General features: G+C 47.1%; 1 protein-coding gene across 1 annotated transcript; it reads left to right on the top strand.

Moving 5' to 3' along the window:
- The first annotated feature begins 1,875 nt into the window (after positions 1–1,875).
- Positions 1,876–17,262, top strand: LOC108799915 (oocyte zinc finger protein XlCOF6-like). Its single transcript, XM_018571861.1, has 7 exons — positions 1,876–1,914; positions 2,105–2,252; positions 2,460–3,290; positions 3,375–3,533; positions 15,592–16,365; positions 16,683–16,862; positions 16,900–17,262. The coding sequence occupies exons 1-7, from the start codon at positions 1,876–1,878 to the stop codon at positions 17,256–17,258; spliced, it is 2,490 nt and encodes an 829-aa protein (XP_018427363.1). The 3' UTR covers positions 17,259–17,262.
- Positions 17,263–17,772: the final 510 nt, after the last annotated feature.

Genomic DNA, 17,772 nt, shown 5'->3' with positions numbered 1-17,772 from the left:
CCACGACACAGCGCCCCTGCTTCAGGTGGCGCCCAGGGCGTGTGCCATATGTGCCATACCCTGGGTACAAGACTGGGGGGGGGGTCTGTATAAAGTACAAAATAAGCCTCATCATTGGTGTCAGTGATATCAAATGACAACGCAGGCCGCAGCCCCCTAATCCTCCACCAGGAGACACTCTCTGGTAATGTTTGGCGGGTTGCAAGGGCAGGAAGTGATGAAACTCAGAGACAGGAAGTGATGTCACCTATAAATAGGAAGTTCTTGGCTGAGAGGTGAAGTTGGGAGGAAGTGGAGAGAGAGACATTGCTGGGACTGGCAGCAGAGGAGGTAATGAGATATTATAGTGTCGGGAGGGATGATGACCTCTACGAAGAGACTTTATGACCGGGTTGAGGAATACGGTTCCTGGAGAAGGTCCATTAATATGAAACTTGCTCATGAGAAAGTGGTCTGGAGGTGTCCATAAGAGTCGGGGGTCCTGTAGTGGCATCAGATTGGATGTGCGGAGTGGCCAATATTATCTGAGCCCATCAGGAGGTCAGCTGCAACGGGTCGGGTGGTGGTCACGAAGTATAGTCCTCTCACCCATCGTATTGGAATGGACCATGCGGGTAACGGGGGGGAGGGGGGTAACCATTAGGAAATGATGAACGGTTAAGCTCGGATATCCTGACATTGCCCCATTGACTGGTTCTCTTTCATGTAGAGATGTCCCCGGTGTCACTCGAAAGGTTTCATTCTATAGATGAGGATAGATATATCTCCAGGTTCCACCTTAGTAGTCCTCCACTGTGATCTCCTTGCCCTTATCAACAAGCTGCCCACAGGAGATGGGAGTATCTAGAAGGACACCGGGATCTCTACAAGGACGTGGTGATGGAGAATGCCCCGCCCCTCACATCACCGGGTAAGAGGAGAGAGCAGTACGGAGGCTCCGCCTACATCCCCCATCATCTGATACACACATAGAAACAATGTATTCAGTCAGTGTGTGTGTTTCCTACAGATGGATCCAGTAAGAGGAACCCACCAGAGAGATGTCCCCGCCCCCTGTATTCCCGGGACTCCACCCAGGAAGATCTCACCGTCCCCCGCCATGATCAGGTAGGTGGGACTGAACATCTGAAACATTTGTGGCCTCGCTGAGGTCGCCTTTTCGGGTAGATGATGAACAATTACTGGTAGTTATGATTTATAAATACGCTTGTTTGTTACAAGTAATGTAGGACTCAGATGAGAAGTATGGTGTGATAAGGTTGCTTTTTGAAGGAGCTTTCTAGTAAGAGGAACCCACCAAAGAGATGTCCCCATCCTCTGTATTCCCGGGATCCCACCCAGGAAGATCTCAACGTCCCCCAATGTAATTATGTAGATGAAGTTGGAGTGATATAAAGATGACTCCATACCGTATGAGATAATCATCTCTGAGGTCTCCAGGTGTTGGTGGTCATGTTCTCAGGATGTTGGTTTTTATGGTTTTAGAATGAAGAGCTGATTGATATCAAAGTTGAGGTGAAAAAGGAAGAAGAGGAGGAGCCGTATGTGACGGGTGGTCAGGAGAAAGATGTGGTCAAGGTGACAATTAAAGAGGAGGAACCTTCTCCAGATATCCACTCAGGTGAGTGATGAGCAGAAACTCTTCACACTTTACATGTATACAATATGGAGATAGAATGAGAAGAATGCATGTCATGTGACCAACCAATGAGGAGGAGATACTGTACACCATATGAAGGTCCATCTCCGTTCCCCAATATAACGTCATGTGACCTACACATGAGGAGGAGATACTGTACACCATATGAAGGTCCATCTCCATCCCTCAATATAACGTCACGATCCCCCCCATCATCTGATACACACATAGAAACAATGTATTCAGTCATTGTGTGTCTTCTACAGATGGATCCAGTAAGAGGAACCCACCAGAGAGATGTCCCCGTCCTCTGTATTCCCGTGATCCCACCCAGGAAGATCTCACCGTCCCCCACCATGATCAGGTAGGAGAAGTTGAAACATCTCCAACTTCCATCTTCCAAAATGTATGAGATGCTCCTCTGTAAGGTGTCTGGATATTAGTGACCATGTTTTATGGTTTTAGGGTGCAGATCTGGTTGATGTAAAAGCTGCAGTGAAAGAAGAGGAGGAGCCGTCTGTGACGGGTGATCAGCAGAGTACGGAGGAGGAGGACGTGGTTATGGACACAATTGAAGAGGAGGAACCTTCTCCAGATATCACCTCTTGTGATGGTGAGTAATATATGGTAAAGAATGGAGAACCAGGAGACCTTCACATCCTTGGGTACATTCCACCAAACCAATGCCGTCAGTCCATTTATCACTCGGCCTGCCAAAGTTGGTTTTGTTGTTTGAGACACTTAATGTGATTTATTTATTTTTGTCGTCGTCGTGATGGCTTTATAAATGTTTATACTAATGACAAACATTTCCTTCCAGCAGATGGACATGATGTCCATAGGAGGACGCACTTAGGGGAGAATCCATACTCTTGTTCAGAGTGCGGAAAGCGTTTCACAGAAAGGAGGACGCCATACACATGTACAGAGTGCGGGAAAGGTTACGCACGGAGGAGTACCTTCAACAATGGTCAGAACACTCAAACCGCCGAGCGTCCTTTTTCCTGTCCAGACTGCGGCAAGTGCTTCAGCCGAAAGTACTCTCTTACGCAGCATCGGAAGCTTCACCTAGACGAAGGCTTATTGTTCTGCTCGGAGTGCGGGAAAGGCTTTAAAACAAAATATGAACTCCAAGTACATTGGAGAGTTCACACGGGTGAACGCCCTTTCCAGTGCTTAGAATGCGGCAAGTCTTTCTCCCAGAAACAGCCGCTTCTTAGCCACCAGAGAATTCACACGGGTGAACGGCCTTTTCCGTGTTCGGAGTGTGGTAAATCGTTCTCGCACAGAGGAAACCTTCTGATTCACCAGAGAAGTCACACGGGTGAACGGCCGTTTCAGTGTTCGGAGTGCTGCAAATCTTTCTCGCGGAAAGGATTCCTTCTGATCCACCAGAGAAGCCACACCGGCGAGCGTCCTTTTTCCTGTTCGGTGTGCGGGAAAAGTTTCACTCAGAAGGCGGCCCTCACTATGCACCAGAAAACCCACGAGGGTGAGCGCCCGTTTTCCTGCGCGCAGTGCGGAAAATGTTTCACTCAGAAGGTGCACCTCATTACGCACCAGAAAAGTCACAGGGGCGAGCGTCCTTTTTCCTGCCCGGAGTGCCAGGAATCCTTCAAATATAAATCTGAACTCCTCCTGCATCACAGAGGTCACACCGGCGAGGAGGTCTTCTCCTGCCTCAAGTGTGAGAAGTCGTTCCTTACCAAGTTAAAATTTGATAAGCACCAGAGAGTTCACACCGGTGAGAAGCCCTTCTCCTGCTCTGAGTGCGGAAAACATTTTTCACAGAAAGCCAGCCTGCAAATTCACCAGAAAATCCACACCGGCGAGAAGCCATTTTGCTGCTCGTCGTGCGGGAAACGTTTCATACAGAAAGAACATCTAACTAAACATCAGAAAAGGCACAACCGGTAAAGCTAATGAGTGTCACCTATGGAGGACTTCATTGTTATGTTCATAGAGCAGATGTTACACTCTAAGGGGTCAGGCTGGCTAAGACTATACACCATATGAAGGTCCATCTCCATTCCTCAATATAACGTCATGTGACCAACAAAGGAGGAGGAGATACTGTACACTATATGAAGGTCCATCTCCATCCCTAAATGTAACGTCATGTGACCAACAAAGGAGGAGGAGATACTGTACACTATATGAAGGTCCATCTCCATCCCTAAATGTAACGTCATGTGACCAACAAAGGAGGAGGAGATACTGTACACTATATGAAGGTCCATCTCCATCCCTAAATGTAACGTCATGTGACCAACAAAGGAGGAGGAGATACTGTACACTATATGAAGGTCCATCTCCATCCCTAAATGTAACGTCATGTGACCAACAAAGGAGGAGGAGATACTGTACACTATATGAAGGTCCATCTCCATCCCTAAATGTAACGTCATGTGACCAACAAAGGAGGAGGAGATACTGTACACTATATGAAGGTCCATCTCCATCCCTAAATGTAACGTCATGTGACCAACAAAGGAGGAGGAGATACTGTACACTATATGAAGGTCCATCTCCATCCCTAAATGTAACGTCATGTGACCAACAAAGGAGGAGGAGATACTGTACACTATATGAAGGTCCATCTCCATCCCTAAATGTAACGTCATGTGACCAACAAAGGAGGAGGAGATACTGTACACTATATGAAGGTCCATCTCCATCCCTAAATGTAACGTCATGTGACCAACAAAGGAGGAGGAGATACTGTACACTATATGAAGGTCCATCTCCATCCCTAAATGTAACGTCATGTGACCAACAAAGGAGGAGGAGATACTGTACACTATATGAAGGTCCATCTCCATTCCTCAATATAACGTCATGTGTCCAACAAATGAGGAGGAGATACTGTACACCATATGGAAGGTAGAGACCTGCCAACACCTCCGTGGACTGGCCGCTTTGATGGTCTCGGCCTACTGATTTTTGTACGAGGCGACTTTACAGATACAAAGTATCGGCTTTCTTCTTCTGTTCTATTGAAATTAAAGATAATTATGACTGGTGTGGCGATTGTTATTGATGAGTAGATGATAGGGAATTTCAGGTTCTTGGAGAACGAGGATGAGGCCACCCTCGGCTACCTGATGTGGATGGGAGCCAATGATAGCGTAGGTAATACTGTGTAACGTTTTTGATGGGGGGAGGGGGGGGGGCCCAATATATGACATGGACCTTAACTTCACACTGGAAGGTCCTCATTCGCCCCTCACGTACGCGGGTCATGATAAAGGTCTACAACATCGTGGTTGACATTCAGTCCTTGGACACATGGAGGACGTTATCTCAGGCCACACAATGGAGTCAGAACATGCGAAGGGTTAAAGGACGATGCCATCACGTCATACCCAGGCGCACGGGGTCACGGATTGGGTAGGGTTGCCACCTGTCCAGGATTCACCCGGACAGTCCGGGTTTTTGAATGCTGTGTCCGGGGATTCATGGCAGCAGAAACCCGGACACAGGATGTCAGGCAGACGGCGGGCAACCAAAATGAAGATAAGGCTACAGGCCCCACCCCCCCCACCACTCACTGTTCAGGTTTGGCTTGAAGAAAAAGTTGCAACCCTAGGGTCGGGGCCTTCAAACAGATCAACGCATTGTTCTTCATGATATGTTTTACTATGGGTTGAAGTTGAACCGAAGTCCTCCCACCGGCCAGTCACAGGACGACGGCGTCACGTCACACCCGGGGGGGTACGAAATTATGGATCGGGGCCTTCAAACAGATCAACGCATTGTTCTTCATGATATGTTTTACTATGGGTTGAAGTTGAACCGAAGTCCTCCCACCGGCCAGTCACAGGACGACGGCGTCACGTCACACCCGGGGGGGTACGAAATTATGGATCGGGGCCTTCAAACAGATCAACGCATTGTTCTTCATGATATGTTTTACTATGGGTTGAAGTTGAACCGAAGTCCTCCCACCGGCCAGTCACAGGACGACGGCGTCACGTCACACCCGGGGGGGTACGAAATTATGGATCGGGGCCTTCAAACAGATCAACGCATTGTTCTTCATGATATGTTTTACTATGGGTTGAAGTTGAACCGAAGTCCTCCCACCGGCCAGTCACAGGACGACGGCGTCACGTCACACCCGGGGGGGTACGAAATTATGGATCGGGGCCTTCAAACAAGATGGAAATATTATTTTGTAGTTGTGTGTCATGATGTAGACAACATAACTGAGGATGACGGCATAACAATCACCACAAGAGGGCAATGTTTCTTATTGTGCATAGAATGGTCAGGCAGGAAGTGATGTAAACACACAGGAAGTGATGTAAAGTAAGGACAGGAAGTGATGCCGGATAAACCCAAGTTATATACTGTAGTGTAAAGACAGGAAGTCTCTGAGCAAGAGTACAAGGAAGCACAGAGAAGACATTGTTGGATCACACAGAGGAGGTAATGAGGTCATATTTATACCCGATACCTTTCCCTCTAATCTCCGATACCTTTCCCTCTAATCTCCGATACCTTTCCCTCTAATCTCCGATACCTTTCCCTCTAATCTCCGATACCTTTCCCTCTAATCTCCGATACCTTTCCCTCTAATCTCCGATACCTTTCCCTCTAATCTCCGATACCTTTCCCTCTAATCTCCGATACCTTTCCCTCTAATCTCCGATACCTTTCCCTCTAATCTCCGATACCTTTCCCTCTAATCTCCGATACCTTTCCCTCTAATCTCCGATACCTTTCCCTCTAATCTCCGATACCTTTCCCTCTAATCTCCGATACCTTTCCCTCTAATCTCCGATACCTTTCCCTCTAATCTCCGATACCTTTCCCTCTAATCTCCGATACCTTTCCCTCTAATCTCCGATACCTTTCCCTCTAATCTCCGATACCTTTCCCTCTAATCTCCGATACCTTTCCCTCTAATCTCCGATACCTTTCCCTCTAATCTCCGATACCTTTCCCTCTAATCTCCGATACCTTTCCCTCTAATCTCCGATACCTTTCCCTCTAATCTCCGATACCTTTCCCTCTAATCTCCGATACCTTTCCCTCTAATCTCCGATACCTTTCCCTCTAATCTCCGATACCTTTCCCTCTAATCTCCGATACCTTTCCCTCTAATCTCCGATACCTTTCCCTCTAATCTCCGATACCTTTCCCTCTAATCTCCGATACCTTTCCCTCTAATCTCCGATACCTTTCCCTCTAATCTCCGATACCTTTCCCTCTAATCTCCGATACCTTTCCCTCTAATCTCCGATACCTTTCCCTCTAATCTCCGATACCTTTCCCTCTAATCTCCGATACCTTTCCCTCTAATCTCCGATACCTTTCCCTCTAATCTCCGATACCTTTCCCTCTAATCTCCGATACCTTTCCCTCTAATCTCCGATACCTTTCCCTCTAATCTCCGATACCTTTCCCTCTAATCTCCGATACCTTTCCCTCTAATCTCCGATACCTTTCCCTCTAATCTCCGATACCTTTCCCTCTAATCTCCGATACCTTTCCCTCTAATCTCCGATACCTTTCCCTCTAATCTCCGATACCTTTCCCTCTAATCTCCGATACCTTTCCCTCTAATCTCCGATACCTTTCCCTCTAATCTCCGATACCTTTCCCTCTAATCTCCGATACCTTTCCCTCTAATCTCCGATACCTTTCCCTCTAATCTCCGATACCTTTCCCTCTAATCTCCGATACCTTTCCCTCTAATCTCCGATACCTTTCCCTCTAATCTCCGATACCTTTCCCTCTAATCTCCGATACCTTTCCCTCTAATCTCCGATACCTTTCCCTCTAATCTCCGATACCTTTCCCTCTAATCTCCGATACCTTTCCCTCTAATCTCCGATACCTTTCCCTCTAATCTCCGATACCTTTCCCTCTAATCTCCGATACCTTTCCCTCTAATCTCCGATACCTTTCCCTCTAATCTCCGATACCTTTCCCTCTAATCTCCGATACCTTTCCCTCTAATCTCCGATACCTTTCCCTCTAATCTCCGATACCTTTCCCTCTAATCTCCGATACCTTTCCCTCTAATCTCCGATACCTTTCCCTCTAATCTCCGATACCTTTCCCTCTAATCTCCGATACCTTTCCCTCTAATCTCCGATACCTTTCCCTCTAATCTCCGATACCTTTCCCTCTAATCTCCGATACCTTTCCCTCTAATCTCCGATACCTTTCCCTCTAATCTCCGATACCTTTCCCTCTAATCTCCGATACCTTTCCCTCTAATCTCCGATACCTTTCCCTCTAATCTCCGATACCTTTCCCTCTAATCTCCGATACCTTTCCCTCTAATCTCCGATACCTTTCCCTCTAATCTCCGATACCTTTCCCTCTAATCTCCGATACCTTTCCCTCTAATCTCCGATACCTTTCCCTCTAATCTCCGATACCTTTCCCTCTAATCTCCGATACCTTTCCCTCTAATCTCCGATACCTTTCCCTCTAATCTCCGATACCTTTCCCTCTAATCTCCGATACCTTTCCCTCTAATCTCCGATACCTTTCCCTCTAATCTCCGATACCTTTCCCTCTAATCTCCGATACCTTTCCCTCTAATCTCCGATACCTTTCCCTCTAATCTCCGATACCTTTCCCTCTAATCTCCGATACCTTTCCCTCTAATCTCCGATACCTTTCCCTCTAATCTCCGATACCTTTCCCTCTAATCTCCGATACCTTTCCCTCTAATCTCCGATACCTTTCCCTCTAATCTCCGATACCTTTCCCTCTAATCTCCGATACCTTTCCCTCTAATCTCCGATACCTTTCCCTCTAATCTCCGATACCTTTCCCTCTAATCTCCGATACCTTTCCCTCTAATCTCCGATACCTTTCCCTCTAATCTCCGATACCTTTCCCTCTAATCTCCGATACCTTTCCCTCTAATCTCCGATACCTTTCCCTTTAATCCCCGATACCTGAGTGATAGATATGACCCCTGAGTGATGGATATGACCCCTGAGTGATGGATATGACCCCCAGAAGGATAGATATGACCCCCAGAAGGATAGATATGACCCCCTGAGTGATAGATATGACGCCCTGAGTGATAGATAAGACCCCCAGAAGGATAGATATGACCCCCTGAGTGATAGATATGACCCCCTGAGTGATAGATATGACCCCCTGAGTGATAGATATGACCCCCTGAGTGATAGATATGACCCCTGAATGGAAGATGGATACAAATATAACATGTATCTATTACTTTCCAACAGAATTTTCTGACTATAAAGACATTGGAGGGGCGTAGAAGTCAATTCTTCCCATTCGGGGCGATCGATGGATCCGCCTAATCCTGAGCAACCTTCTGATCAATCAGATCACATGACCTCAGATGCCCAACAAGGTGCCGACGGTGAGGAGAGAGAGACGGATCCACCTAATCCCGAGAAATGTCCAGAGTGCGGGAAATGTTTCAGCCAAAAAAAATACCTTGTTACACAACAGAGGACTCACACTGCAGAGCGTCCCTTTCCCTGCTCAGAGTGCGGAAAACGTTTTGCCGACAGAGGAAACCATCTGAGACACCAGAGAACCCACACAGGTCAGCGTCCCTATTCATGTTCAGAGTGCGGGAAATGTTATTCTCAGAACGCAAACCTTGTGGCACACCAGAGGAGCCACACAGGAGAGCGTTCTTATTCGTGTTCAGAGTGTGGGAAAACTTTCAGCACAAACGGAAATCTTATTAAACACCTGGGAACTCACAAAGTTGAGCGTGCGGTTTCCTGCTTGGGCTGCGGGAAGTGTTTTGCACTGAAAGTCTCCCTCCTTGCATACCAGAGAAGACGCACAGGAGACCTTCCTTTTTTCTGTTCGGAGTGTGAGAAATGTTTAACCCGGGAAGGAGACCTTGTTAGACAACAGAGAATTGGCGCAGGTGAGTGGCCCTATTTGTGTTCTTGGTGCGGGAAATGTTTCACCGTGAAAGGAATTTTTGTTAGACAACAAGGGATTTTCATAGACAGATATCACATCAAAGATATGTAACCCCATAAGCCTCAGAATGTAGTGTGGATGGTGGAGGAGAGAGCAGTACGGAGGCTCCACCTACATCCCCCATCATCTGATACACACATAGAAACAATGTATTCAGTCAGTGTGTGTGTTTCCTACAGATGGATCCAGCAAGAGGAACCCACCAGAGAGATGTCCCCGCCCCCTGTATTCCCGGGATCCCACCCAGGAAGATCTCACCCTCCCCCACCATGAGAGATGTCCCCGCCCCCTGTATTCCCGGGATCCCACCCAGGAAGATCTCACCGTCCCCCACCATGATCAGGTAGGTGGGACCTAACAAAACTATTCCCAAAACCAAGAGGACATTCTTCTATGTAATCCCATGTTCCTCATATCATCTTTGGGGTTTAGGGTGAAGAAATGAAAGTTGAGGTCAAAGAGGAAGAAGAAGAGACGTTGGTGAGTGGAGATCAGCAGTCTATGGAGGAAGGAGGTCCTCTCAGTTCCCGGGATTCCACAGGACATGATCAGGTAGGTGGGACTTGGCCAGAAGAACTCAAAATGGTTTCTATGAGATGAACTTCTTCTATGGAATCTCTGGAGGTCGAGCTGGATGGACTTGGGTCTTTTTTCGACCCGGCTACGTAACTAATTATTACCGGTATCTGATCCAGATGTTTTATTTTATCATCTTTAGGGTGAGTAATGTTACCTCCAGATGTGAAGACAGAAGATGATGACATCACACAACGTTCTCCGGGAGCGAATCCCATTCCTCATAACAGACATCACCGACCTTCCCATTCAGAGACATCAATGGATCCCTCTAATCCTGAGGAACCTTCTGATCCCTCCCATCCCATGACATCACACCTCCATCTGAGATCTCAGAGTGCGGAGAGATCAACAGATCCATCTAACCCCGAGGAACCTTCTTTACCCGATGGAGGTCACCCAGTAGAGCGATCATTGTCATCTTCAGATTTCCAGGAATCTCACACTAAAAACGGAGCATCGCCTACACGGCAGAGAAGTCCCTCGGGTGAGCGCGCCTATTCCTGTTCAGAGTGCGGAAAATGTTTTGCTGTCAGAGCAAATGTTCTGAGACACCGGAAAATTCACAAAGTTGAGCGTGCGGTTTCCTGTTTAGGCTGTGGGAAGTGTTTTACACTGAAAGTCTCCCTCCTTGCATACCAGAGAAGACGCACAGGAGACCTTCCTTTTTTGTGTTCAGACTGTGAGAAATGTTTAATCCAGGAAGCAAACTTTGTTAGACAACAGAGAGTTCACACAGGTGAGTGGCCCTATTTGTGTTCTTTGTGCGGGAGATGTTTCACCGTGAAAGGAATTTTTGTTAGACACCAGAGAATGAAAGCAAGCAAATTCTCTGGTTCAGAGTGCAGGATAAGAGCCTCCCTTTTCCTGCTCAGAGTGCAAGAAATATTTTTCTGACATGAGGTTTTCATAGACGGATATCACATGGGTGAGCGTCCCTAGTCATGTTCAGTGTGAGGGAAATGTTTCACTGAGAAACAGGCACTTCTTATACACATCACGGAGAACCCCCGCTCCATTCAGAGTGCGGGAAAAGTTTTGCAGCTAGGGGAGCTGTCAGGAAATGTAGTGTGCATGGTGGTGGGAGAGCTGTTTGAGTGTAGATGGTGGATTCTCTCACATCACCGGGTAAGAGGAGAGAGCAGTACGGAGGCTCCGCCTACATCCCCCATCATCTGATACACACATAGAAACAATGTATTCAGTCAGTGTGTGTGTTTCCTACAGATGGATCCAGTAAGAGGAACCCACCAGAGAGATGTCCCCGCCCCCTGTACTCCCGGGATTCCACCCAGGAAGATCTCACCGTCCCCCACCATGATCAGGTAGGTGGGACTGAGAATGCAGACCCAAAAAAATATGTTGACCTATGAGAGGACATTCTTCATATGTTCTATCATCTTGGGGGTTTAGGGTGAAGAAATGAAAGACGTCAAAGTTGAGGTTAAAGAGGAAGAAGAAGAAGAGACGTTGGCGAGTGGAGATCAGAAGTCTATGGAGGAAGGAGGTCCTCTCTCTTCCCGGGATTCCACAGGACATGATCAGGTAGGTGGGACTTGGCCAGAAGACCTCCAAATGGTTTCTATGAGATGACCTTCTTCTATGGAATCTCTGGAGGTCGGACTCCATGGACTTGGGTCTTTTTTTCGACCCGGCTACGTAACTAATTATTACCGGTATCTGATCCAGATGTTTTATTTTATCATTTTCGGGGTTTAGGATGAAGAACTGGAAGACATGAAAGTTGAGGTGAAAGAGGAAGAAGAAGAGACGTTGGTGGGAGGAGCTCAGCGGTCTATAGAGGAGGGGGAGATGATGGTGAAGAGTGAACAGAAGGAATCTTCTCTACACACGGACACAAGTAAGTCATAAAGACTCAATGTAGATGATGAACAGCTGGAGCCCAACCTACGGACGTGGTCAGGTGTGACTATACACGGCCTGGCCAGAAAGGAAGTCACCCCCCTGGATGTAGCTCAGCATGTAGTTGCGAGTCTTCCATTGGATGATTCCTGCCGTGATTAATATGTTTCATCCGGCAACAAGTTCTCTAACCAGAAATGATGCCGTGAGGAGCTTCTCATGTCTTAAACAATCGTGTCGGAAGACAGAACCTCGGGTCGTGGACAAGATGGAGCTCTGTTTCAGAAGGATCCAAAATTCTTGTCCGGCATCAACCAACAAGATTGTTGAAACTACTAAAATTCGTTTGAGAACTATCAAACGCATTATTAGAACCGGGAAGGATAGTGGTCAACCATCGTCTTCCAGGAAGGATAGTGGTCAACCGTCGTCTTCCAGGAAGGATAGTGGTCAACCGTCGTCTTCCAGGAAGGATAGTGGTCAACCGTTGTCTTCCAGGAAGGATAGTGGTCAACCATCGCCTTCAGGAAGGATAGTGGTCAAGCATCGTCTTCCAGGAAGGATAGTGGTCAACCGTCGTCTTCCAGGAAGGATAGTGGTGAACCGTCGTCTTCCAGGAAGGATAGTGGTGAACCGTCATCTTCCAGGAAGGATAGTGGTGAACCGTCATCTTCCAGGAAGGATAGTGGTGAACCGTCATCTTCCAGGAAGGATAGTGGTGAACCGTCATCTTCCAGGAAGGATAGTGGTGAACCGTCATCTTCCAGGAAGGATAGTGGTGAACCGTCATCTTCCAGGAAGGATAGTGGTGAACCGTCATCTTCCAGGAAGGATAGTGGTGAACCGTCATCTTCCAGGAAGGATAGTGGTGAACCGTCATCTTCCAGGAAGGATAGTGGTGAACCGTCATCTTCCAGGAAGGATAGTGGTGAACCGTCATCTTCCAGGAAGGATAGTGGTGAACCGTCATCTTCCAGGAAGGATAGTGGTGGACCGTCATCTTCCAGGAAGGATAGTGGTGAACCGTCATCTTCCAGGAAGGATAGTGATCAACCGTCATCTTTGAGGAAGGATAGTAGTCAACCGTCATCTTCCAGGAAGGATAGTGATCAACCGTCATCTTTGAGGAAGGATAGTGGTCAACCGTCATCTTCCAGGAAGGATAATGGTCAACCGTTGTCTTCCAGGAAGGATAGTGGTGAACTTTTATCTTCCAGGAAGAAATGTGGTCAAAAAAAAATCTTGAATGACCACCACGGTCATTCACGATTCGGTGAAACGTTCGGTGAAATCAAATAGATAATTCAGCAGAACTCGGGCTCATGTATAATAGTGAAAGTGAAAGCATTTCCGCACGCACAATGTGAAGAGAACTCGAGGGATCGGACTAAACCGCTGTGTAGCCTTCAGAAGACCTCATCGGGGGGCCAATCAGAAAAAAGTCTTCGGTTTGCTGAGGACCATAAAGATTGGACTCCGGAGCAATGGAGAAAGGTCATGTGGTCTGATGAGTCCAGATTTACCTTGTTCTGGAGTGATGGGCACATCATGACTAGTGCCTACCGTACAAGCCTGGGGGGAGGGGCAGTGTTATGATCTGGGGTGGCTTCAGTTGGTCAGGTCTAGGTGGTTCAGCAACGTTACGTGCCCAACAATTGAGGTTCAGCGGCCTCCCTGGATATACGGAATGACCAGGTTGTTCCATCAATGGATTGTAACCCATAAACCCTAGCTCACATCACCGGGTAAGAGGAGAGAGCAGTACGGAGGCTCCGCCTACATCCCCCATCATCTGATACACACATAGAAACAATGTATTCAGTCAGTGTGTGTGTTTCCTACAGATGGATCCAGTAAGAGGAACCCACCAGAGAGATGTCCCCGCCCCCTGTACCCACCATGAGAGATGTCCCCGCCCCCTGTATTCCCGGGATCCCACCCGGGAAGATCTCACCATCCCCCACCATGATCAGGTAGGTGGGACCTAACGAAACAATTCCCAAAACCAAGAGGACATTCTTCTCTGTAATCCCGTGTTCCTCATATCATCTTGGGGGTTTAGGGTGAAGAAATGAAAGTTGAGGTCAAAGAGGAAGAAGAAGAGACGTTGGTGAGTGGAGATCAGCAGTCTATGGAGGAAGGAGGTCCTCTCAGTTCCCGGGATTCCACAGGACATGATCAGGTAGGTGGGACTTGGCCAGAAGAACTCAAAATGGTTTCTATGAGATGAACTTCTTCTATGGAATCTCTGGAGGTCGAGCTGGATGGACTTCTGTCTTTTTTCGACCCGGCTACGTAACTAATTATTACCGGTATCTGATCCAGATGTTTTATTTTATCATCTTTGGGGTTTTAGGGTGAAGAACTGAAAGATATCAAAGTTGAGGTTAAAGAGGAAGAAGAAGAGACGTTGGTGGGAGGAGCTCAGCAGTCTACGGAGGAGGAGGAGATGATGGTGAAGAGTGAACAGGAGGAATCTTCTCTACGTACGGACACAAGTAAGTCATGGACCTTTAGTAATGCCAGGGGCTTGAAGACAAATATATCTACGTCCTACTGTACACCATATGAAGGTCCATCTCCATTCCTCAATATAACGTCATGTGACCAACAAATGAGGAGGAGATACTGTACACCATATGAAGGTCCATCTCCATCCCCCCAATATAATGTCATGTGACCTACAAATGAGGAGGAGATACTGTACACCATATGAAGGTCCATCTCCATCCCCCCAATATAACGTCATGTGACCAACAAATGAGGAGGAGATACTGTACACCATATGAAGGTCCATCTCCATTCCTCAATATAACGTCATGTGACCAACAAATGAGGAGGAGATACTGTACACCATATGAAGGTCCATCTCCATTCCTCAATATAACGTCATGTGACCAACAAATGAGGAGGAGATACTGTACACCATATGAAGGTCCATCTCTCTTCTTCTCCATAGAACTATTTTGCCCAGTGTGTCAGAGTTGTTTTGGGTGTTTTATCCTTTAACTGATTTGTTTTTACATGTCGTGTTACGTTGTACCCAATTCCACGCCAGAGCTCTGTGATGACTTCTAGACCAACATACATGACTCTGATTACTGACGTGTGTAATGATTTCTCTCCAGCAGATGGATGTGATGTCAGGAATACCTCGGAGAGACATCTTATATTGTCTGCTGGTTGTAAGTCAGAAGATAATGTCATCACACAGGATTCTCCAGGAGTGAATCCAAACACACAAAATATACATCACAGACCTCACTGCTCGGAGACATCAATGGATCCCTCTGATCAGGGTGAATCTTCTGATCATTCACATACTATGACTGGAAATAACCATCTAAGATCTCACACTGCAAGAGATCCATCTAATCCCAAGAGGTCCTCCTCACCCCATGAAGGAGATCACAGAGGTGACAATCTTTTCTCACATGCAGTGTGTGGGAAATCTTTAATTGAAAACAAAAACCTTCTTAGACACCAAAGTATGAACATGGATGAGCGACCCTATTCATGTCCAGCGTGTGGAAAATGTTTCACTGAGAAAGCGGACTGTGTTAAACACCAGAAGATTCACACGGGGGAGCGTCCTCATTCATGTTCAGAGTGCGGGAAATCATTCATTCATAAAGGACACCTTGTTAAACACCAGAAAATTCACACCGGTGAGCGTCCCTATTCGTGTTCAGAGTGCGGGAAATCATTCACTGAGAAAGGAGCCCTTGTTCTACACCAGAGAATTCACACGGGCGAGCGTCCTTATTCGTGTGCAGAGTGCGGGAAATGTTTCATTCAGCGAATACACCTTATTATACACCAGAGAAGTCACACCGGTGAGCGTCCTCATTCATGTGCAGAGTGCGGGGAATCTTTCACTGAGAAGGAAGTCCTTGTTAAACACCAGAGAAGTCACACGGGTGAGCGTCCTTATTCATGTTCAGAGTGCGGGAAAAGTTTCACTCGGAAAGCAAACCTTGTTATACACCAGAGAACTCACACTGGTGAGCGTCCTTATGCATGTTCAGAGTGCGGGAAATCATTCAATTATAAAGGAGAACTTGTTATACACCAGAGAATTCACACGGGTGAGCGTCCTTATTCATGTTCAGAGTGCGGGAAATCATTCATTTGTAAAGGAGTCCTCGTTAAACACCAGAGAAGTCACACGGGTGAGCGTCCTTATTCATGTTCAGAGTGCAGAAAATCATTCATTTGTAAAGCAGTCCTCGTTAAACACCAGAAAGTTCACACGGGGGAGCGCCCTCATTCATGTTCGGAGTGCGGGAAATCATACATTCATAAAGGAGACCTTGTTCACCACATGAGAAGTCACACGGGTGAGCGTAATTATTCACGTTGAGACTGCAGCAAATCTTCCACCGAGAAACATACTGCGGAGCGTCCTCACTGAGTGCGGGAAATGATTAATTCATCAAGGAAACCTTGTTACACACCGGAGAAGTCACACGGGTGAGCGTCCTCATTCATGTTCAGAGTGCGGGAAATGTTTCACTAAGAAAGGAGCCCTTGTTACACACCGGAGAAGTCACACGGGTGAGCGTCCTCATTCATGTTCAGAGTGCGGGAAATGTTTCACCGAGAAACGAGCTGCGGAGCGTCCTCACTGAGTGCGGGAAATGATTAATTCATCAAGGAAACCTTGTTACACACCGGAGAAGTCACACAGGTGAGCGTCCTCATTCATGTTCAGAGTGCGGGAAATGTTTCACTAAGAAAGGAGCCCTTGTTACACACCGGAGAAGTCACACGGGTGAGCGTCCTCATTCATGTTCAGAGTGCGGGAAATCTTCCACCGAGAAACATACTGCGGAGCGTCCTCACTGAGTGCGGGAAATGATTAATTCATCAAGGAAACCTTGTTACACACCGGAGAAGTCACACGGGTGAGCGTCCTCATTCATGTTCAGAGTGCGGGAAATGTTTCACTAAGAAAGGAGCCCTTGTTACACACCGGAGAAGTCACACGGGTGAGCGTCCTCATTCATGTTCAGAGTGCGGGAAATGTTTCACTAAGAAAGGAGCCCTTGTTACACACCGGAGAAGTCACACGGGTGAGCGTCCTCATTCATGTTCAGAGTGCGGGAAATGTTTCACTAAGAAAGGAGCCCTTGTTACACACCGGAGAAGTCACACGGGTGAGCGTCCTCATTCATGTTCAGAGTGCGGGAAATCTTCCACCGAGAAACATACTGCGGAGCGTCCTCACTGAGTGCGGGAAAAGCAAGTCTAAATAGACAGCGCCAGCTGGTTCTTATGACAAATGTACGATGGCTTTTCTTAGGTGGAACTGTTTAGTGCATAGAACAATTGTAAGAGACTCCATAGAAGTTATTTCTTTAGATAATATTCCGATGGATAATTGATGGTTTGTTCATGTGCTTCCATCTAGTGACCCTTTTTGGTAATGCATATGTTTTTCTATATTCCTTTCCCCACGCGATGACACATTTCCTCTGTATGTATGCCCCACCCTTCTTCTTGTTGGTCAGTACTTCCTGTGTCATGGCCACAGCTAACAGCCACATGTAAGAAAGACACATGTACTCTGCATAGTACGCTAGGAAAAGCATCATCTTTTGACCGCACAATAGTGAAACCATTCATTCTGCTGTTCCTGTCACCTGCTGTAACCCTGATGTTCAGAATAAAGCACCTTTGTGGATGAAATGGTATTTGGTGAGTTCACCCCCGCCGTGCTTCCCGGGCTCCGTTGCCCCTCCTAC

This window comes from Nanorana parkeri, unplaced genomic scaffold, assembly GCF_000935625.1.
Source record: "Nanorana parkeri isolate BGI_ZX_2015 unplaced genomic scaffold, ASM93562v1 scaffold1855, whole genome shotgun sequence".
Lineage (NCBI taxonomy): Eukaryota > Metazoa > Chordata > Amphibia > Anura > Dicroglossidae > Nanorana > Nanorana parkeri.
The sequence above is the reverse complement of the archived record's forward strand: the minus strand, read 5'-3'. Positions and strand labels throughout refer to the sequence as shown.

Bases quoted from the DNA above. Each gene is read 5' to 3' on its own strand.
- LOC108799915 (XM_018571861.1), top strand. From the start codon at position 1,876: ATGTATTCAGTCATTGTGTGTCTTCTACAGATGGATCCA. The intron at 3,534-15,591 runs ATCAGAAAAGGC...ACTGTGTTAAAC, and splicing joins GAAAGAACATCTAACTAAAC to ACCAGAAGATTCACACGGGG. The intron at 16,366-16,682 runs GTGAGCGTAATT...TAATTCATCAAG, and splicing joins CCACATGAGAAGTCACACGG to GAAACCTTGTTACACACCGG.